Source organism: Salvelinus fontinalis, chromosome 10 (assembly GCF_029448725.1).
Source record: "Salvelinus fontinalis isolate EN_2023a chromosome 10, ASM2944872v1, whole genome shotgun sequence".
NCBI classification, from domain to species: domain Eukaryota; kingdom Metazoa; phylum Chordata; class Actinopteri; order Salmoniformes; family Salmonidae; genus Salvelinus; species Salvelinus fontinalis.
Window position 1 is genome coordinate 23,161,586 of NC_074674.1, and position 23,369 is coordinate 23,184,954.

The 23,369-nt window shown below is 43.4% G+C and overlaps 1 protein-coding gene across 5 annotated transcripts in view; it reads right to left on the reverse strand.

The window, feature by feature from the left end:
• LOC129863842 (netrin receptor UNC5D-like) overlaps window positions 1-23,369 on the reverse strand; it is a 323,353-nt gene that overhangs the window by 71,080 nt on the left and 228,904 nt on the right. For all 5 annotated transcript variants that reach the window (XM_055936165.1, XM_055936163.1, XM_055936166.1 and 2 more), the window contains exons 4-5: window positions 18,432-18,535; window positions 1,265-1,439 (exon numbers count right to left, since the gene is read on the reverse strand). In XM_055936165.1, the coding sequence (XP_055792140.1) occupies window positions 1,265-1,439; window positions 18,432-18,535 (279 nt within the window). The remainder of the gene's footprint in view (window positions 1-1,264; window positions 1,440-18,431; window positions 18,536-23,369) is intronic.

Here is a 23,369-nt window from a genome sequence, read left to right on the forward strand (position 1 = left end):
TTGGAATGAGATGTTTGACGGCCAGGTGTCCACATACTTTTGGCCAAGTAGTTTAGCTACACAGATGATTGATAGGCCTCAACAGGTTCTGTGTATAGACAAAAACAGTAGCTGGATTTCCAGCAGTCTTAATGACTGTCGGTGTGGTGATTTGGTCTCATTGACACAGAGGAGGAGGTTTTGAACTAGCAACGTGGGTTTGAGAGAGGGAATGAATAAATTAGAGAAGATGAAAAAAATATAATATTCAGAGAGATGTTTCATGAGGTTTAATTAATGAGATTTTATCGTTGTCTTCACACAGTCCTGTGGAGTTATGATAGGTGCTATTCGGTTCCTATCACTCTTTCCTTCCTTCCTACAGTACGAGCCTGCGAAAGCACAAGCAACAGAGAATCCTAGCCTCCAGGTAGCTAGCAGGCACGCAGCTGAGGAGTTTTGACAGCTTATGTCAAAGCCTTCCCCATGTCTTTAAATGTCTCGTTGTGTTTAAACTCAACCAGGAAGTTGCTCATCACATGCCCGTCACAAGATGGAACATAACACCAAGACATGTCAGCTTCTGACTGCTATTAACACCTACTGCTGTCTGCTGCCTACGAGAGACTGATTGGAGTAAATGAATTGACAGAAGGCAGAAAAGATCTTCTTCGGATACATGTCAAGAGAAAGGAGATGCTAACAATGTGAAAATGCATGAGGAACGTACCTATGCAGGTACATTAAAAGAAAGAAGAAATAAATACGTGTGATGTGACAGGCTACGACGAATGACGGAAAAATACAAAGGCTGAGTGTAAATTAGGAGAGAGAATACAAGGGATGTTGTTGTAAGGACAATTCTCACATAATATCCATGAATTGTGTAAAAAAAATAGGACAACTCTGTATGGTTTATTTGTTGTACTTTGTGTCTGACTACACTGTGACTTAGTGAAATAATTGAACACCCCTCAAAATCAAGCTGCGCTTGATTGAGCTTGCCTTTGTGCAATGGACTTGATTAGAATAGTCCCAAAAGTGAAAATGCTGTCTGTCTCTCAAGACAGACTCAATCAAATGCTCAAAGTAATCGAAATAAATGGTTTGCTCTATAAGGCCTGCCGCATAGGGAAAGGTAGTATTCATTAGGTACGAAATAGAATAAAGCAGACTGAAACAAGGACGGGCTACCTGAAGTTGTCTAATAAGAAACGCTAATTGCACAATGTTTTGAATTTTTTTGCTATGGTGTGTCCTAATGAATTCAATCCAGTTGTCTTACCAAATACGACCACAGTGGCGGTGAGGCTGCGTCTCTTGGCCACGATGTTGCTGGCCAGACATGTGTAGTTTCCCGAGTCAGACAAACGCGCCTTCTGGATGATCAGGTTGTGGTCTGCTCGCGTGTCGATATTCCCATCCGAGCCCACCAGCTCCTCATTCTTCAACCACTCCACCTAGAACAACAGAGATTAATAAGGAGTGAGGCTGCCATTGGTCAACATCAGAAATCCACCAATCAGAATTAAGAATGGGAGTGAGGCTGCTAAAAAAGTACATTTGAAATCATTCTTGCACACAACGTCATGTAGGTTTGGAGTAACATTGTAAACTAAATATTTCCTAATGCCTCACCCTGAATTTAATGTCAATGCTCTATCGATCACCACATACATATAATTCACTGGCCCGAAGTAGGCGTTACAACCCTCACTATTAGACTCAGCCTATGAAAGCAACTCCCAGCCTCCCTTCAACCAACCAGAGAGATTCCCAGCCCCACCTCAACCAATCAAAGCAAAGCTCTCAGCAGGGTCACACACCCCAACCATTAGCAATTCAGCAGCCATGTTGCGAGCGAAAGTAATTAGGAATTACAAACTAAACTAACGCTCCACTGATGCTTCCCTATATCGCATGGCTGGCCCTGTAAATTGAAATGAATGTGCCTTTGGGTGGAGGTGCTCAATGAGAGCGACTGGCCAGGCCATTTGGGAGTAAAGCTTGATTTATGACTGTGTGTTTGACGACAAAAAATTCTCCCCAACCCACTGGGAGCCCTGTTGGTGTATGTGTCCATTTGCCAGTGGAATACCAGAACCACCAATAACAGACAATCTCAGAGATTGCTTTGCTCTTTGGTAATGCCCCCAATAGACAAATGCGAGCAGAGAAATCCATAAATCACCAGTCATGTCACAAGTGGCTTTTTTTCTCCCTTTGATGGCCAGAGAAGTCTTTCATCATGTGCTTTTAATTTCACTCTTTTCACAGTTCTGCTCCAGAGCGCCAAGAGAAACTAAGCTGGTGGCACTTCTCTACCTATCTTCCTTTCTCTCTACACAATTGTTCCTGGCCTTTAATGAATAATCAACCCCCACGTTGCCTTTCCAACTACTTTCTCCAGCACTGCTACCAACGACGTGTACTCAACTCAACAGAGAGGGTCAGTACTAAGAACCTGCCAAACCAGAAAAGGAAGCCATGTTGTTTATGATTCTTTTCCCAATTGTGGATGTATTTATTTATTCACACATAAAACAGGGTAATTAGACTTATTTTTACCATCACAAAATTTGTCTTTATTAGTCATGTATTATTTCTCACTGTCTAATGATTACCTTTTTGTGTTGTTGCTCATCCAGTCTTTCTCTTCCTCCTCCCCTCTATCTCTCCATCTCTCTCTGATGTTTCTGCTTTATTGTTTGATATCTCTGTCTCTCTCTCTGATGTTTCTGCTTTATTGTTTGATATCTCTGTCTCTCTCTCTGATGTTTCTGCTTTATTGTTTGATATCTCTGTCTCTCTCTCTGATGTTTCTGCTTTATTGTTTGATATCTCTGTCTCTCTCTCTGATGTTTCTGCTTTATTGTTTGATATCTCTGTCTCTCTCTCTGATGTTTCTGCTTTATTGTTTGATATCTCTGTCTCTCTCTCTGATGTTTCTGCTTTATTGTTTGATATCTCTGTCTCTCTCTCTGATGTTTCTGCTTTATTGTTTGATATCTCTGTCTCTCTCTCTGATGTTTCTGCTTTATTGTTTGATATCTCTGTCTCTCTCTCTGATGTTTCTGCTTTATTGTTTGATCTCTCTCTCTCTCTCTGATGTTTCTGCTTTATTGTTTGATCTCTCTCTCTCTCTCTGATGTTTCTGCTTTATTGTCTGTCTGTCTGTCTGTCTGTCTGTCTGTCTGTCTGTCTGTCTGTCTGTCTGTCTGTCTGTCTGTCTGTCTGTCTGTCTGTCTGTCTGTCTGTCTGTCTGTCTGTCTGTCTGTCTGTCTGTCTGTCTGTCTGTCTGTCTGTCTGTCTGTCTGTCTGTCTGTCTGTCTGTCTGTCTGTCTGTCTGTGTGTGTGTGTGTGTGTGTGTGTGGGCAGTGATTTGCATTCTGTGGTGGAAGTCCCGGAGTCTGGCTGTTGGGGTTGGTTGGGCGTGGATAATACGGAGGCGGTGATAAGGACGTAGAGACAGAAAGCCCGGGGAGGGTGGGACATGGATTTGTTTACAGTCATTTGCCACATTTGTTCCAATTAGAAGGCATCAAGCAGCACTGGGTTGAGCCATGTCCACTCTGAGGTGTGTGTGTGTATGAAGTGTGTGATCGAGTGATTGCACATAATGACGGTTTGTGTGTGTGTGTGTTGATAAGTGTCTGATGCCGTCTCCCCAAGTTGATTTGCTCTTAAACCGTAACAAAACATTTTAATTGGTGAAGCACATGTCTTAAGGTGAAGGCGCCAACAAAATAGAACACACATATAAAATGGAAATGCTTTATACATTAATTCAAAGTTGCCTAATTAACTGATTCTATAAATGAGAAGCACAAGGCTTTTCATGGCCTCTGTTTCCCACAACCATCTGTTACTCCTGTGTCTGTTCCGTCTGGACTAACTGATACTGACACTGTGGTAGTCTGTCTTGATAACCCATCTCGTTTGACTGGTCAGACTGTCCTCAAGTGTGTCACGGTACAGGGTTGTGCCATATCTACTGGTGTCATTACAGGAGCGAGCCAGCAGGGCGCGGGGTGACTGGCACTCCCACGGTGGGAGTGGTATGGAGGCTTTGATATTTATTGTGACGGTTTGAAGCTGCTTGAAATTGCAGATATGAAAAAGTTGACATCCGTGGCTAACCCCCTGGCAGTGCCCCGCATCCCTCATTTGCAGAGAATTAGCCAAAGGAGCCATAGCTACTACCTCCTAACCTTGACTCAACAACAAAGCTAAGTGCCAATCAGGTCATTCCAATCAGCCCATACATAAAATCAGGTGTAATAACTAATCACTCTGAAACAAAAAAGCAACCGGCCGCCACATTTACATTCATTTACAGTGGAAGTGAAAGCGACAACAAGGCAATTACCAAACATTGCGGCATTTGCCCGTTTCCTTCCATCCAACTCAATTAACTATGAGTTTCATTAACAAGCCCCTTACTCCTCCTCCATCACTCCTTCCTCTCCATTTCTCCATCCCCTCCTCCCTCAATCATGTCCGGCCTTTTCCCCATCGACGCTCCGATGACTTTTGGAGAAATCACATTAAACAAATGAGCTTTCGGAATGTGACAGTGACATTACGCTGTGGCGGGGGCGGTGGCGGCAGTGCACTAAACCTTCGGTGTGTCCTTGTCTTATCTCGCCGTCGTTTGGAAATGTTATGTTTATCAGTGAATAATTACATTTTAAGCACTTTAAATTACTTTGGATCAGCCGACTTAATGATTAATTACAATTTGGTGGTGGAAGATTGGTTGCTTAATACGAAGCCTAATGATTGTGAAGTAAAACATTTCCCTCCCAAAGTTATTGAAAAGTATTTTTTTCTCTCCACCTCTCCAAAGTTCTTTCCTTTATTGCCTTGAGTAATCTGTGTGATCATCTTCTTGACAGTTAATATGGGCCTTTCATTGTGGCTGATCCTGTAATTGTGTTTTCATTATGCTACTTCCATCGTTTACCAGAGATGATCCTTCACTTCCTGTTGCGTTACATTTGCGTTACATTTACATCACCTATAATGGGGTAGGGTAGCATTTGTTGGGGGTATTCATGACTCATTTATGATTATCCATAACCCCGGTAGCATCCATATTCATCTAGAAGTGTTCACAGACATCTTATATTCTTACTTACTATAAAAGTAAAACAGATATGTATGTAAATACCCACAAATAAAAGGTGACATTCTGCACTGTCACCTGGTATGAAACATTTTATCTCAAATCCAAAATGCTGGAGTATAGAGCCAAATTCAAAATGTTAGCTTTCCTGTCCAAATACATACAGAGGGGAGTGTAGATAGCGCCATCAAGCATCTAGTTCAGATGTGTCTGCTCCAGTCACAGTCCCCACCAGCTGTACTCTGGGACACAAGCAGCGACTGACTGTGCCATTTTGGCTCCATTACTACTGAGCCAGATGGAGTGACATTCAGGGGTGTAGTGCTGCCGGAGCGCACCAGAGCCTCGCTCCGCCACTTCTCACAGTGGTGCTTGTTTACTAAAGTTAGATCAAAGCTGAATCAATGTCTGCAAAGTCATATGCTATTTAATTAGTATTCCACACAACATAACCGAACAGAATAGCAAAGTATAACGATACTGTTAAACCAAAAACACCACTTTATTTCTTATGAGATTTTAGGATGATTAGCTGTGGTCGCATTATTTTTCTCATGTGGCTAAAAGCCAACAGTGTGCGTGCCACGGCATCACTAGGCAAAATATGTGCTTTGATTGAAACAAAATAAAGGTAGACCTAGCTATGCTATTTGTTACCACCAGGGATGGGCAAAAATGACAAAATACAGATACGAAATACCATAAAGGTCAAAGTATAAAATAAACTACAAAATACTTGTATTTGTAATTATTTAAATAAAATACATGTATTTTGCATTGTAAAATACAACAATAAATGTGCAAGTAGCTGGCCCGAACAGCATCAACATTCTCAGTAACGGTTACAAAAACGTGTTTCTTGCTATGACTGTGATATGTTGTTGTTTATCTAACTTAGTTGATCAAGTCACTCTGGATAAGAGTGTCTGCTAAATGTAAATGCATAAAATTAACATACCAAAATGAACTGCAAAGCACACTGGGTATTATTATTGGCTTTGTTTCAGGGCGAAGCTCATTTAGAGTGATACTCAACATGATTTACAATTGTTAATTTTTACATTGCTATTTTAGCAGATGCTCTTATCCAGAGCGACTTACAATTAGTGCATTCATCATGAGATAGCTTCAGTTGGTGACACAACAACATATCACAATCTTATCAAGTACATTATACCTCAACAAAGTATTTAAGATTTTTACATATACATTTATATATAGTTCATTTAGCAGATGGTCTTATCACACCATAGTGCTATCAGACTTCTGATACCAATGCAGGGTGAAAGGGGGGCAACAAAATGTGAACCACAAAATAATGGTGTAGAAAAGTATTTTGAAAATACAAATTACAGTATTTTGTACGTACAAAATTGTAACGCTCATCTGATGAAGAAGGAGTGGACCAAAGCGCAGCGTGGTACGTGTTCATGATATTTATTTAAAACTGAACACTAGAACAAAAATAACAAAGAGACAAACAAACAGTTCTGTAAGGTAAATAAACTAAACAGAAAACAACTACCCACAAACCCAGGTTGGAAAAGGCTACCTAAGTATGATTCTCAATCAGAGACAACGATAGACAGCTGCCTCTGATTGAGAACCACACCCGGCCAAACAAAGATATAGAAAACATATAAATAAAGAAACTAGAATGCCCACACTAGTCACACCCTGGCCTAACCAAAATAGAGAATAAAAGCCTCTCTAAGCATCTCCCCCCCCCAAAGGTGTGGACTCCGGCCGCAAAACCTGACTCTAAAGGGGAGGGTCCGGGTGGGCTTCCTTTACGGTGGGGGCTCTGGTGCGGGACGTAGACACCCCTCCGCCTCTGGCTTCTCCCACTTTGGTGGCGCCTCTGGTGCGGGGACCCTCGCCGCCGACCCCGGACTGGGGACCCTCGTAGCGGGCCCCGGACTGGGCACCCTCGTTGCGGGCCCCGGACTGGAGGCCGTCGCTGGAGGCTCCAGACTTGAGACCGTTGCTGGAGGCCTGGTCCTTGGAGGAGGCACTGGATGGACCAGGCTGGGGAGACCTACTGGAGGCCTGGTCCTTGGTGGAGGCACTGGATGGACCAGGCTGTGGGGGAGCACTGGAGATCTGGTGCGTATCCCTGGCCCCACTCTTCCCGGCTGAATGGCCACTTTAGCCCGGCACCTCCAGAGCGCAGGCACAGGTCGAACCAGGCTGTGGGGGAGCACTGGAGATCTGGTGATTACCACTTGCACCTCTCCTCTTGGCTGAATGCCCACTTTAGCCCGGCACGGGCAGAGTGCAGGCATAGGACGCACTGAGCAGTCACAGCGCACCGGAGACACAGTGCGCAGAGCCGGCGCAGGATACCCTGGGCCGAAACGGCGCACCGGAGACCAAGTGCGCTGAGCTGCCACAGCCTGCCCTGGCTGGATGCCCACTCTAGCGTGGTACTTACGGAGAGCTGGCTCCGAGCGCACCGGGCTGTGCATGCGCACCGGAGACACTGTGCGCTTTACCGCATAACACGGTGCCTGCCCGGTCACTCGCTCCCCGCGGTAAGCCAGGGGAGTTGGCTCATGTCTATAACCTGCCACCGTCAATCTCCCGTGTGCCTCCCCAACATTTTTTAGGGGGCTGTCTCTCGTGCCTGCTTCGCTGACTTGCCTCATATCGCCGCCTCTCAGCTTTAGCTGCTTCCAGTTCCTCTTTCGGACGGCGATATTCCCCAGCCTGCCTCGAGGGTCCTTTCCCGTCCATGATTTCCTCCCAAGTCCATGAATCCTGAACCCTCTGCTACTCCTTACCACGCTGCTTGGTCCGCTTGTGGTGGGTAGTTCTGTAACGCTCGTCTGATGAAGAAGGAGTGGAGCAAAGCGCAGCGTGGTACGTGTTCATAATATTTATTTAAAACTGAACACTAGAACAAAAAATAACAATAAGACAAACAAACAGTTCTGTAAGGTAACTAAACTAAACAGAAAACAACTACCCACAAACCTAGGTGGGAAAAGGCTACCTAAGTATGATTCGCAATCAGAGACAACGATAGACAGCTGCCTCTGATTGAGAACCACACCCAGCCAAACAAAGAAATAGAAAACATAGAAATAAAGAAACTAGAATGCCCACCCTAGTCACAAAAATACATTGGAGAGTAGTTCAGACCAGTGTAATACAAGTGACAAAATACTCAGAAATATTTCAAATATATATTTTAAATACATTTAACAATACTGCCCATCTCTGGTCACCACCATCTGCTCTAATTCGCTCACGAAACCGAGATAATTCAAGATCTAAATGCATATTCCCATGAAACTGATTGAGATCAAATGATCATCAGTAAAACAATACCTTTAAAATTCACGATTGACAGATTAAGTATGCCTAATTTGGTGTTTGAGGGTATTAAAAATCTAACCATTTCTTGAGATAATATGTGTGGGCATAGGCAGATGTTGCATTTACGATGCATTTAAATTTTTTTTTTTTTTTTTTAAATCTCCCCAAATGGTAGTTACAGTCTTGTCCAATCGCTGCATATCCCCTATGGACTTGGGAGAGGTGAAGGCCGAGAGCCATGCGTCCTCGAAAACACGAACCTGCCAAGCCGCTCTGCTACTTGACACACTGCTCCCTTAACCCAGAAGCCAGCCGCACCAATGTGTCAGAGGAAACACCGTCCAACTGGCAACCGAAGTCAGCTTGCAGGCGCCCGGCCACAAGGAGTTGCTAGAGCAATGGGACAAGAAAATCCCAGCAGGCCAAACCCTTCCCTAACCCAGACGATGCTGGGCCAATTGTGTGCTGCCTCATGGGTCTCCCGGTCACGGCCAGCTATGACACAGCCTGGGATCGAACCCCGGGCTGTAATGACGCCTCAAGCTCTATGATGCAGTGCTTTAGACCGCTGCATCACACAGGAGAACTTAAGGATGCATTCTACGCATATTCTAAAATGCTAAACAATAATCTGTCGGTACAAACATTGATTGAGAAATTATAACACCATTTACATTTTTTGGGGCGTTCCAGTACCTAACAAAACAGCACTACACCATTGTTGACAATGTCTGAGCGAACAGAACAAAGAAACAGAGTAGTGATATGTGAGGATGCTCTGATGATATATGGTGCATTGCTTTCAAACAGTATGGACAATCACAACCATTACATATGCATAGATAAATCCGTTGAACTGTCGGCAAGTTAGTTAATGTTGAGTCAAATGTTGATTCATATGTGCACTGCTTGTATTAGCTCAGCAATAATGTGTTTTCATGAAATCATAGCACGATGCAAATTGCATCAAAATGTGAAACAGCATTCAAATAAACAGCATGACCAAAGTAAATGAAGTCGTGGCAGCCAAAAACACACAGTAGGTCAGCTGATCATCTCTAAACAGTTTCTGAACCTTTCTCTGATCCAAAATGTCTTCCGAGCTACATTCTCAACAGGGGTGGTAAAGTCCATTAAAGTGGAACTGACAGCGTTTTAGCAACATGAAATCGTATTATAATCTGTTCACATACTCCCCCAGGAAGAAGATAACACTTTAAAAAAACATTTTTTACATTAACTGAGAAGCAGGCACTTAGATACGGATATTTTCACATTTTCATAGAATGCTTGGGAATCACGTAGAGTGAGACATTTGTGAATATTCTATAGCAATATAGAGTAGGAAAGCAGCCGTGTGTTTGTACAATTGATAGACCCTGCAGTAAATAAAACCTAATGGGAGAAAATGTACCTCAAAGTCCGTTCAAGAACGTAAAATAATGATTTTGGAAACGCACATCAGGACCGGACTCTACACAGAACGGTGCACCATAACCAATCAGAGCTACAGTAGGCCTATATGCAAATAAGCCATTTGCCAAATGGGCCTGCCATCATTAAATTTGAACTGGACTGTGTGTTTACAGGCAGTAACAACAGCACGACTTTAGATCATTAGAAAGCATTTACCAAAATTCACAAAATACACCTCTATGGATTTCTGTAAATATGTAAATACCATGGGAGTCCACTTACATTTGGGAACTTTACAGTCCTATTGGTCAAACAACCATGAACATGTAGGCTCTCTCTCCCTCAGTTGCCTATGCACACCAAAAACAACAAAGAGATCAGCAACTAATCAATGTTAGACAGAGCCAGATGAGCTAAAATCTAATGAGGAAATAGTAGATAAACCCTCTCAAACTTTTTTAACTTGTAGTTGACCATCAAAATTGCACTGCTCACCCTTCTGTAACTTGCCTGCCAAGACATGCTTGTCCCAACCCATGTTTCGACAACTGAATGGGAACTTGCCTGCCTGGCCTCCCATTTGATTGATGCCAAATACATTTGATTGACACCAAAGAGATATGCTAACTGTGGATAACAGTCGTTCAAGTTCAGCATAGCTAGCTAGCAAAGTGATTCACAATTCTTGCTAGCTAACCAAATGACACATGCATCTCTAGCTGTAGCCACCGAAATACGATATGGCGGAAAAGTCGTCCATTCACCCCCTCCTCCAATGACATGTCACCTTCCCAGCAGCTAGCTAGCTAATGTTAGGATCCGTATAATTAACTTTCTAAATAAATAGCTACATAAATAGACAAGCTAACCTATTAGCTAGGTTATGACTGACATGAAACAGTGCATCTCGAAGTGCTGGAGGCAGCAAACAATGAGATTTACATCCTGATATCAATATGTATTGGTGAATAAGGTACACAACATGACCAAAAGTATTTGGACACCTGCTTGTCTAACATCTCATTCTAAAATCATGGCCATTAATATGGAGTTGGTCCCCCCTTTGGTGCTATAACAGCCTACACTCTTCTCGGAAGGCTTCCACTAGATGTTGTAACATTGCTGCGGGGACTTGCTTCCATTCAACCACAAGAGCATTAGTGTGGTCGTGCACTGATGTTGGGTGATTAGGCCTGGCTCTCAGTCAGCAGTCCAATTCATCCCAAAGGTGTTTGATGGGGTTGAGGTCAGGGCTCTGTGCAGGCCAGTCAAGTTCTAACACACCGATCTCGACAAATGATTTCTGTATAGACCGCGCTTTGTGCACGGGTGCATTGTCAAGCTGAAACAGGAAAGGGCCTTCCCCAAACTGTTGCCACAAAGTTGGAAGCACAGAATAGTCTAGAATGTCATTGTAGGCCTAACTCGAACCATGAAAAAAGCCCCAGAACATTATTCCTCCTCCACCAAACTTTACAGTTGGCACTATGCAATCGGATAGGTAGTGTTCTCCTGGCATCCGCCAAACCCAGATTTGTCGTCTCACTACCAGATAGTGAAGCGTGATTCATCACTCCAGAGAATGCTTTTCCACTGCAGTGAACTGCATCCATATATTCTGCCAACAAAGCCTTACTCTACGTCATGGAATTTGCAGTCAAATGAAACCTATTTTTAAAACCTCTTATAAAGTATATATGATGTCTGTTTGTTTCATATCTGCGAAGTAGTTAAAACCCTGTCAGTTCCACTTTAAGTGATGTTTGGTTAGAGGAGTTATAGTTATTCCCCAGATTCATATGGAGATGTTCAGACGGTTACTTTCCCACTGTAGATGAGGATATCTCCTTGGTTGTCACGGCCGTTGTAAGGAGGAGACCAAGGCGCAGCGTGGTATGCGTACATTCTTATTTATTTTAACCAATGAACACTGAACAAACTAACAAAATAACAAAACGAACCGTGAAGCTATATGGATAGTGTAGACAGGGAACTAAACATATAACAAGAACCCACAAACACCAAAGGGAAATGGCTACCTAAATATGATCCCCAATCAGAAACAACGATAAACAGCTGCCTCTGATTGGGAACCATATCAGGCCACCATAGACATACAAAACACCTAGACCTACAACAACCCTTGACATACAAAAACCCTAGACAATACAAAAACTAACGTACCCACCCTAGTCACACCCTGACCTAACCAAAATATAAAGAAAACAGAGATATCTCAGGTCAGGGCGTGACATTGGTTGAGAGCCATGTTGGAGAAACGGCTGGACTTCTATGTATTATTTAACCACTGTCTTTCTTCGCTGGAGTCACATTCATGAATATGTAAACTAACTACTTTCAAATGTGGAACGTGGAAGGTGTGTTCCATGACGCAAAACGAAAGCTAGACAGTTAGGGAGCATAGACAATTCCCAAAACTATGGATAGTTTCAAGTTTCTAATTTTATTAGTCGTATATACGGTAGAGGTTGCCCAATTATGATTTTTCAACGCCGATACCGATACCGATTATTGGAGGACCAAAAAAGCCGATACTGATTAATCGGACGATTTTTTAAATGTATTGTTTGCTCCCTTAAATTTATTTGTAATAATGACAATTACAACAATACTGAATGAACACTTATTTTAACTTAATATAATACATCAATAAAAATCAATTTAGCCTCAAATAGATAATGAAACATGTTCAATTTGGTTTTAATGAAACATAATGAAACATGTTCAATTTGAATTTGGTTCAATTTGGTTGTAGAAGAAAGTAAAAGTGCAATATGTGCCATGTAAGAAAGCTAACATTTAAGTTCCTTGCTCAAAACATGAGAACATATGAAAGCTGGTGGTTCCTTTTAACATGAGTCTTCCATATTCCCAGGTAAGAAGTTTTAGGTTGTAGTTATTATAGGAATTATAGGACTATTTCTCTCTCTACCATTTGTATTTCATATACCTTTGACTATTGGATGCTCCTATAGGCACTTTACTATTGCCAGTGTAACGGTATAGCTTCCGTCCCTCTCCTCGCTCCTACCTGGGCACGAACCAGGAACACATCGACAACAGCCACCCTCGAAGCAGCGTGTAGAGCAAGGGGAACAACTACTCCAAGTCTCAGAGCAAATGACGTTTGAAACGCTATTAGCATGCACCCCGCTAACTAGCTAGCCATTTCACATCGGTTACACCAGCCTAATCTGGGGAGTTGATAGGCTTGCATTCATAAACAACAGAGCTGCTGGCAAAACACACGAAAGTGCTGTTTGAATGAATGCTTACGAGCCTGCTGGTGCCCACCATCGCTCAGTCAGACTGCGCTATCAAATATAAAATCATAGACTTAATTATAACATAATAACACACAGAAATACAAGCCTTAGGTCATTAATATGGTCGAATCTGGAAACTATCATCTCGAAAACAAAACATTTATTCTTTCAGTGAAATACGGAACCGTTCTGTATTTTATCTAACGGGTGGCATCCATCAGTCTAAATATTCCTTTTACATTGCACAACCTTCAATGTTATGTCATAATTACGTAAAATTCTGGCAAATTAGTTCGCAATGAGTCAGGCTGCCCAAAATGTTGCATATACGCTGACTCTGTGTGCAATGAACGCAAGAGAAGTGACACAATTTCACCTGGTTAATATTGCCTGCTAACCTGGATATCTTTTAGCTAAATATGCAGGTTTAAAAATATATACTTCTGTGTATTGATTTTAAGAAAGGCATTGATGTTTATGGTTAGGTACACGTTGGAGCAACGACAGTCCTTTTTCGCGAATGCGCACTGCATCGATTATATGCAACGCAGGACACACTAGATAAACTAGTAATGTCATCAACCATGTGTAGTTATAACTAGTGATTATGATTGATTGATTGATTGTTTTTTATAAGATAAGTTTAATGCTAGCTAGCAACTTACCTTGGCTTTTTACTGCATTCGCGTAACAGGCGGGCTCCTCGTGAGGCAGGTGGTTAGAGTGTTGGACTAGTTAACCGTAAGGTTGCAAGATTGAATCCCTGAGCTGACAAGGTAAAAATCTGTTGTTCTGCCCCTGAACAAGGCAGTTAACCCACCATTCCTAGGCATTGAAAATAAGAATGTGTTCTTAACTGACTTGCCTAGTTAAATAAAGGTGTAAAAATAAATAATAATAATAATACAAAAAAAATCGGCAAAATTGGAGTCCAAAATGACCGATTTCCGATTATTATGAAAACTTGAAATCGGCCCCAATTAATCGGCCATTCCGATTAATCGGTCGACCTCTAATATATGGGATACACATGGTAAACACTCTCCACTGAAATTCTTACTTGCACGTTACTTCTGGATAATGCAACAACAATAAGAAACAATAAAAGATAAGAATACGAACATAAGGTACATGGCGCAGTGGAATAGATCAAAGATTTGAGCATAATACAGGAAGTACAATACAGGAAGGCACAATTTATAGTCCAATATTTACATGTGTTTTGGGGGAGGATTGAGGGCAAGAGTTTAAATTCTGCAGCAATTAGCAATCAAAATAAGAGTCTAGTAGTAGCAGTTGTGATGTGTGTGTAGCATGAATACACTGAGTGCACAAAACATTTAGGACACCTGCTCGTTCCATGACATAGACTAACCAGGTGAATCCAGGTGAAAGCTTTGATCCCTTATTGATGTCACTTCTTAAATCCACTTCAATCAGTGTAGATGAAGGGAAGGAGACAGGTTAAAGAAAGAATGTTAAGCCTTGAGACAATTGAGACAAGGATTGTGTGTGTGCCATTGAGAAGGTGAATGGGCAGGACAGAAGATTTAAGTGCCTTTGAACGTGTTATGGTAGAAGGTGCCAGGCGCACCGGTTTGAGTGTGTCAAGAACTGCAACGCTGCTGGGTTTTTCACGCTCAAATGTTTCCCGTGTGTATCAAAAATGGTCCACCACCCAAAGGACATCCAGCCAGCTTGACACAACTGTGGAAAGCATTGGAGTCAACATGGGCCTGCATCCCTGTGGAACGCTTTCGACACCTTGAAGAGTCCAAGCCCAGACGAGTTTGAGGCTGTTCTGAGGGGCAAAAGGCGGTGCAACTCAATATTAGGAACGTGTTCCTAATGTTTTGTACACTAAGTGTATATTTTTTAAAAACTCTCTCTCTCTCTGTAGGAAAGTGTGGTGGACTGTCGGCTCTCAGACCTTCGTGTGGAGGACACTGTAGAAAATGTCCCTACGCTGACAAGGACAGGCAGAGACTGGGGAGACTGGACTACATGCTGCTGAGGCTGCAGACAGAGCTGAGGGACAATCACACCCTCACAGGACACACCCTCACAGCCCAGGTGAGCACACTACGATAGGCCAGGGTAAGAGGACACACCCTCACAGCCCAGGTGAGCACACTACGATAGGCCAGGGTAAGAGGACACACACTCAACCCAGTTGAGATGGTTTGGGATGAGTTGGAGAGCAGAGTGAAGGAAAAGCAGCCAACAAGTGCTCAGCATATGTAGGAACTCCTTCAAGACTGTTAGAAAAGCATTCCAGGTGAAGCTGGTTGAGAGAATGCCAAGAGCGTGCAAAGCTGTCATCAAAGCAAATGGTATAAAATATATGAGTAGGTGTCTTAAAACTTTTGACCGGTAGTGTCATGTTTTGTCATTGATTATCATGTCTTGTCCCTGTGCTTCCCTTCTTTTCGTTTCCCTCTGCTGGTCTTATTTGGTTCTTTCCCTCTTTCTATCCCTCTCTCTCCCCCTCCCTCTCTCCCTCTCTCGCTCTCTCTCTCTTTCGTTCCGTTCCTGCTCCCAGCTGTTCCTCATTCTCCTAACTACCTCATTTACTCTTTCACACCTGTCCCCTATTTTGCCCTCTGATTAGAGTCCCTATTTCTCCCTCTGTTTTCCGCTTCTGTCCTTGTCGGATCCTTGTTTGATGTTTGCTGTTCTGTGTCCTTGTTCCGCCCTGTCGTGTTTTTGCCTTCTTCAGATGCTGCGTGTGAGCAGGTGTCTATGTCAGCTACGGCCTGTGCCTTCCCGAAGCGACCTGCAGTCTGTGGTCGCGTCTCCAGTCGTTCCTCTCTACTGACGAGAGGATTTCAGTTTTCCTGTTTTGTATTTACCTAAGATATATCCAGGAGTTTCGTTTTTGTTTAAGACTGGAATAAAGACTCTGTTTCTGTTAAGTCGCTTTTGGGTCCTCATTCACCAGCATAACAGGTAGTGTAATTGTTGTGTTATTTGTTCACTCAGGTTCCCTTTATCTAATATTAGGTTTTGTAGAAGATCTGATAACATTCAGTTTAAAAAAATGCAAAAATAGAGAAAATTAGAAAGGGGGCAAATAGTTTTCAATTTGCTCTGTAGCTTGAACTAGCCTACAAAACAAACGTATGCCTGTTCTTTTCCCGCAATCCACCAAGCATATTTGGTGTGTCATCATAGTGGTCTCTGACTTGTGGTCAGACTCCCTCTGGCGGAACAAACTTAAACTCGCCTTTTTTAAATGTTGAATGTCAAAAAATAGAAAGGTGTCAAAAGTATGCTTTCTGAATTTAAAAGTAATCCTAGAAATAATCATCCAGTTTTTCAAAGTATCTGTAATTTGATTACAGCATTTTTGCTGGTAACGTAACAGATTACTGTTACAGTTTTTTTTGTAATCAATTACAGGTAACGGATTGCATGTAATCTGTTTCTCCCCAACCCTGTGGATAGGAAGCGCTGGGACAGGTCGTCTGGATACTGGACAGCCAATAAATTGGCAGATGCAAACAGAATATCATTTTTAGCGGACAACAGTTCTTGAGGGCTCAAACCAAAAAAAGTGGTTTGAGTTGTGTGGTTGCAATATCAACTGTCCCTTATCTCCGGTATATCTTGCCATGCATCATTCAAGACTACATTTAAATTGTGGGCAGCACAATGTCTCAGGAAAGACTGTCTGGGTTGGCAATACTTGGTAAAGAAAACAGTTGGACCTACAGGCCTTGGTGAAAACATTTACACACAAAAATGCAAGGTGACGCAGTCGCATACTGTAGCTACTATAGGCCTCTATGTATAAAAAAAGCACAGACACACAGTTTCTAAGAGAAAAAGAGAGAAAGAGAAGCAGAAAGAGGACTTCAGAAGACAGGGGAGGCTCTCAAATTGAATTTGATTGAATGTACCTTGATTGCAGCCCGTGGCTATTAGCCAGACAAAACCTCCCGAGTTCAACAATAATGGCTAAATTTATCCTCAAGCCAACTACTTTTTCCCTCATTGTTAGGCTATTTGATGTGTAATTCTTATAAGAAGTTTATAAATAGCAGCTAAATACTGTATACAGCTATAGATAGTAGTCTCGACTGCATAATGAAACAATCCAAGGTAAGCTTGTGTTTTGAGGGTGGACTGATTGCATTATTTGGCATTATTAGACTGGTTTAACACACAACAACTTTCTATCCAAGCTGGGAGAGAGCGTGAGGGCGACTCATGTCATGCAGGTTCAAGTAGGCGGCACAGGGAAGTTGTATATTCAAAAATATCTATTGGTTGCTGATTACTATGCGACTATGTATCGAACCACACAGCATGGCAGCCTTGCGACACCGTGTATAAATTTGTGAAATGTCAGGCTTAACATGTGAAAATGACAACCAAATAGGCCTACAAATAAACATTTATTCATTAGCTAAAGCAAAGCTATAGGCTACATGCCTTGGCACCACAGAAAGCCTATCATTGCTTTGCATAGACATGTTGCAATTTCAGCACCGTGGACAGCAATCGGTAGTCTCTTCTTTGTGAGTGGCTGTCTGGCTGACTCATTAGATTTAGAGGGGGGGGGGGGGCTCTGACCTTGTGGGAGGTGTCCAGAGAAACTGCGTTACGCCAGTGGCAGGAAGGTGCGAACACACATTAACACCACAAACATACGCCGGCAAGCAGGCAGGCAGGCAGGCAGGCAGGCAGGCAAGCAGGCAGGCAGGCAGGCACACACACAACAATCCAAGGCAATCCAATAAACATGCAAATGTACAAGACACACATGGTTGGACACACATTCATACCACTGAAAGTAAACATCCCGGTGAAAACCTAATTTCTTATTCACCCTGAAGATGAAAGCGACATGAGAACGGAGAGGAGCAGCCTCACAAATAATATCCATGGCACCTTAATAAGTCATAACTCTACATCCCTTCACTATACAACGTAGGGATGCGAGGAGATAGATATGGCCTCAAGCATACAGCAGGCCTATATCACCATCTCCACATCTCCACTCTGAGGTAAACACACAACAAGAGCCAGTCACTCAGATGCTGAAGGGAATTGGGCTAGTAGTGGAAACAGTTCAAACGGGAACAATCATCTCTCCACAGAGAAATGTAGATGTGCCTTTGGATGCTGTAACCCTGGAGTAGTAGTAATCCAAATATGACAAATACATGTAACTGACAAATGCTTTGTGGGCAACAAAAAATAATTGATGCTGCTATAATGCATTACAACACTTGCCATAAGAAAAGCATGATAAAAATCGGTATATACTGTGAGTTAAAACATGCAGGCCTTACCTCTGCGACAGGCACTCCCTCTGGTGGACGGCAGTGCAGCACAATCATGCCTTTAATGGGCACCTCCCTCCCCTGGGGGTCCTGCTCAAAGTTCTTCCTCAGGTCTGGGAGAGGAGAGGGACACAGGGAGACAGGATTAGGGCTGTTGCGGTGACCGTATTACCGCCACACTGGCAGTGATGAGTCATGACTGCAGTAAAATTCCATGTGACCGTTGAGTCACGATAATCTCCTTTTATGCACTCTGGACATGCTTTGTTAGTGAGTACCCAATTTGCTAACTACCATCGGGTCCTAATGGCCTGGCACTCAGGGCTCTATTGTCCCTCTAAACACTCCTGAAGTCAATGCAAATACAATGGAAAATCACATCAAAGACTTATCCTCAAAACAGTAGTCCTATAGTACTTTTAACACCTCACTGTGTCACGGATCCCTTCGGAACTTTCATTACGCACACCTGGCCCCTATTCCCAGTGATTAGTAATTGTATAAGTGTGCCCTTGGTTTACCAGAGTCCTGTAGATTATTGTTACAATGTCCGTTGGTGCGTGTGAGTACCTGTGCTGTGTGTTTAGGCTTTCGTGCCATTGTGGATTGCGCAGATGATTACGAGTCTCGTCCTGTGTGTTAATCATTGTGAGTTTGTGTTATTTATTCAAGGTACTCCTCGCTCTTTTGTTAGGGTTTCTACCCTGTGTTTTGTATAGTGTTTGTTTGGTCTTCGTCCCGTGCCTTTACACGGCACGCCGTAGTTTGGGTGTAATAAAAAAAACTATTACGCATTTCTGCGTCTGTCTCCCGATCCTTATACCAGCGTGACACACCGTGATGACCAATTTAAAGAAAGAAGTTCATCAGCAGGTTGAAACGGTGTAAAACATGGTCGTTGTGGATGTTGTTTCAAAGCCTAACACAACGAAATGGACAGCGCTTTCTAAGGTAACGATTCATTAAAAACAGCCATACGCATATTAGTGCTCATGCACATGCATAGATTCATGAGCTACAGCCGAATGGAAAAACCTTAAAATGATGATTGTGCCATTTTACAATACACAAATCAAGAGTGATTTAAAATGTCTTTGGCACATAATTGGTCTAGCCTATACTCCAAAAAAATTGAGTAATTGCCTTTGAGTGTGGACTGTTGTCACGTTCCTGACCTATTTATGTTAGTTGTTATGTGTGTTAGTTGGTCAGGACGTGAGGTTGGGTGGGCATTCTATGTTTTCTGTTTCTGTGTTGGTTTTGGGTTACCTGGTATGGCTCTTAACCTGTTGGGGATGGGGGCGCTGTTTAGACTATTTATGCTAATGTGGCTAATTTTTTAAACGGCTTCCCACAAAATCCTTGATCGTACAATATGCATATTATTATTATTATTGGATAGAAAACAGTCTATAGTTTCTATAGGAGTTGAAATTTTGTCTCTAAGTGGAACAGAGCCCATTCTACAGCAATTTCCCTGACATGGAGTCAGATTTGAGAAATGTTGGCCACTTTTCTGAAGTCAGTTAAAAGGGCACTGTCGTTGCTATGACTATACGGACACTTCTTACGTCTTCCCCTGGATGCCTTTACGTGATGACGATTCCAACGGGCTCGATTGCTCGTTCACAGGCCCTACAAATGAAAAAACCCTGAAGCTAGTCATTCTTTTGGAGCTGCGTAACGCGCGTGCTGGACACCGACCCGCTCCTGTTCCAAGCGTTAGTTTAGCCTGTTATATTTCTCCGGTCATCTTTTCACTCGTTATAGGAGTTACAAACATCATAAAGTAGTTAATTTAAAGCGTTTTATAGCAATTTATATCCGTTTAGTGCGATTTTGGGACATTTATTTTTGCAACGATGTGAAAAGTTGGGCACGCTTTTCAGTTCATCCCGAACGTAGTTGACATTTCCACATGGCAAGAGGACAGCTTTCCACCAAAAGACGATTTCTCCCAAGAAAGGATCCTTTGCCCAAGATACTGATGGAAGAACAGCTCAAGGTAGGACATTTTTATTATGATAAATCGTGTTTCTGTCGAAACATTTTAGTGGCTTAGGACGCCATGTTTTTTGACGTAGCTTCGCTTGGCGCAAACTGTATTGAAAAGTAAGGATAAATTAAAAAATGTAATAACGCAATTGTATTAAGAATTAAATTGTCTATCAATCCCTGTCCACCCTATATTTTTTAGTCACGTTTATGAGTATTTATGTATAAGAGTAGATCACTGTCTAAGTGGCGCAAGGACAAATTCTGACCAGCTGAGTTACATTTCACATTGTCTAACCATGATTTTGGTGGCTAAATATAAACATTTTCGATCAAACTGTATATGCATGTTGTAATGTGATGTTACAGGAGTGTCATCGGAAGAATTCTGAGAAGGTTAGTGAAAAAATTAATATCTTTTGGCGATGTTGACTTTTATCGCTCACTTTGGCTAGAATCAATGCTGGGCTGCTAATTGCTATGTGCTAAGCTAATATAACGATTTATTGTGTTTTCGCTGTAAGACACTTAGAAAATCTGAAATATTGTCTGTATTCACAGGATCTGTGTCTTTCGATTCGTGTATGCTGTGTATTTTTACGAAATGTTTGATGATTAGTAGTTAGGTAAACACGTTGCTCATTGTAATTATTCTAGTCCATTTGTGATGGTGGGTGCAATTGTAAACTATGCCATCTACCTGAAATATGCACTTTTTTCTAACAAAACCTATCCCATACCATAAATATGTTATCAGACTGTCATCTAATGAGTTTTTTTGTTGGTTAGGGGCTATAAATATCTTAGTTTAGCCGAATTGGTGATGGCTACTGGTGTTGGTGGACAAATAAAAGATGGTGGATTATGCTAATGTGTTTTTAGGTAATAGATGTACATCTTTACATATTGTGTCTTCCCTGTAAAACATTTTAAAAATCGGAAATGTTGACTGGATTCACAAGATCTGTGTCTTTCATTAGCTGTATTGGACTTTAATGTGTGAAAGTTAAATATTTTAAAAATATATTTTTTTTGAATTTCGCGGCACTGGTTTTTCAGTGGGGGGGGGGGGGGGTGCCGCTAGCGCCACGCTGATCCTAGACAGGTTAATTAGAGGCAGGTGTTTGGCGTTCCTCTAATTAAGAGTCATATTTAGGTAGGCGTTGTCACAGTGTTCGTTGTGGGTGATTGTCTTCCGTGTCAGTATGTATGTTCGTGCCACACGGGACTGTAGCGTTTGTTTCGTTTCGTTTCGATGTCGTCTGTTTCCTGTACGTGAGTTTATGTTTAGTTATGTAAGTTTATGTTCAGGTTTCGTTCTACGTCGTTTTCTTATTTTGTAAGTTTGTTAAAGTGTTTGTTTTCGTGTTGCCATCTTCATCGTTGTTATAAATAAAAAGATGGCTTATTTCCCGCAAGCTGCGTTTTGGTCTGAAGATCCTTCTCTCCTCACCTCATCCGAGGATGAGGAGAGCACCAGCCGTTACAGAATCACCCACCACGCTAAGACCAAGCGGCAAGGGAAAAATAAACGGAGTAAGGGACAGGAGAAAAACAAGGATTTCTGGACATGGGAGCAGATAATGAATGGAGAGGGTCCCTGGGCTAAGGCAGGAGAAAATCGCCGTTCTCAGGAGGAGAGGGAGGCAGCTAAAGCCCAGGAGCGGTGGTTTGAGGAGGCAGCAAGGAGACGTGGCTGGAAGCCCGAAAAGCCGTGGGAGCAGCTGGAGGCACTGGGGAGTGCAGAGGCTACCGGAGAGAGGAACCGGAGCTATGAGGGAACGCGTCTGGCACGGAAGCCCGAAAAGCCCGTAAGTAATTCCCAAAAATTTCTTGGGGGGGGGCTAGGAGGTAGTGGGCCAAGGGCAGGCAGGAGACCTGCGCCCACTTCCCAGGCTTACCGTGGAGAGCGGGAGTACGGGCAGGCGCCGTGTTACGCAGTAGAGCGCACGGTGTCTCTTGTACGAGTGCATAGCCCAGTGCGGGTTATTCCACCTCCCCGCACTGGTAGGGCTAGATTGGGTATTGAGCCAGGTGTCATGAGGCCGGCTCAACGCGTCTGGTCTCCAGTGCGTCTCCTCGGGCCGGCATACATGGCACCTGCCTTACGCATGGTTTCCCCGGTTCGCCTACATAGCCCGGTGCGGGTTATTCCACCTCCCCGCACTGGTCGGGCAACCGGGAGTATTCAACCAGGTAAGGTTGGGCAAGCTCAATGCTCAAGAGTGCCAGTACGCCTCCACGGTCCGGTATTTCCGGCACCACCTCCCCGCCCCAGCCTAGTACCTACAGTGTCTACACTACGCACTAGGCTACCAGTGCGTATCCTGAGCCCTGTTCCTCCTCCACGCACTCTCCCTGTAGTGCGTGTATCTAGCCCGGTGCCTCCAGTTCCGGCACCACGCACTAAGCCACCTGTGCGTCTCCAGAGCCCTGAACACACTGTATCTTCTCCCCCTACTAATCCTGATGTGCTTGTCCTCAGCCCGGTGTCACCAGTGCCGGTACCTCGCATCAGGGATAGAGTAGGCTTTGAGAGTACAGTGTGCCCTGTCCCTGCTCCCCGCACTAGTAGGAAGGTGCTTATCCTTAGGCCGGTGCCTCCAGTTCCGGCACCACGCACCAGGTCTACAGTGCACCGTATCCGGCCAGAGCCATCCGTCTCCCCAGCGCCATCTGAGCCATCCGTCTCCCCAGCGCCATCTGAGCCATCCGTCTCCCCAGCGTCATCTGAGCCATCCGTCTCCCCAGCGCCATCTGAGCCATCCGTCTCCCCAGCGCCGTCTGAGTCATCCGTCTGCCAGGAGCCTGCAAAGCCGCCCGTCTGCCATGAGCCTGCAAAGCCGCCCGTCTGCCATGAGCCTACAGAGCCGTCAGCCAGACAGGAGCCGCTAGAGCCGTCAGCCAGACAGGAGCCGCTAGAGCCGTCAGCCAGACAGGATCTGCCAGAGC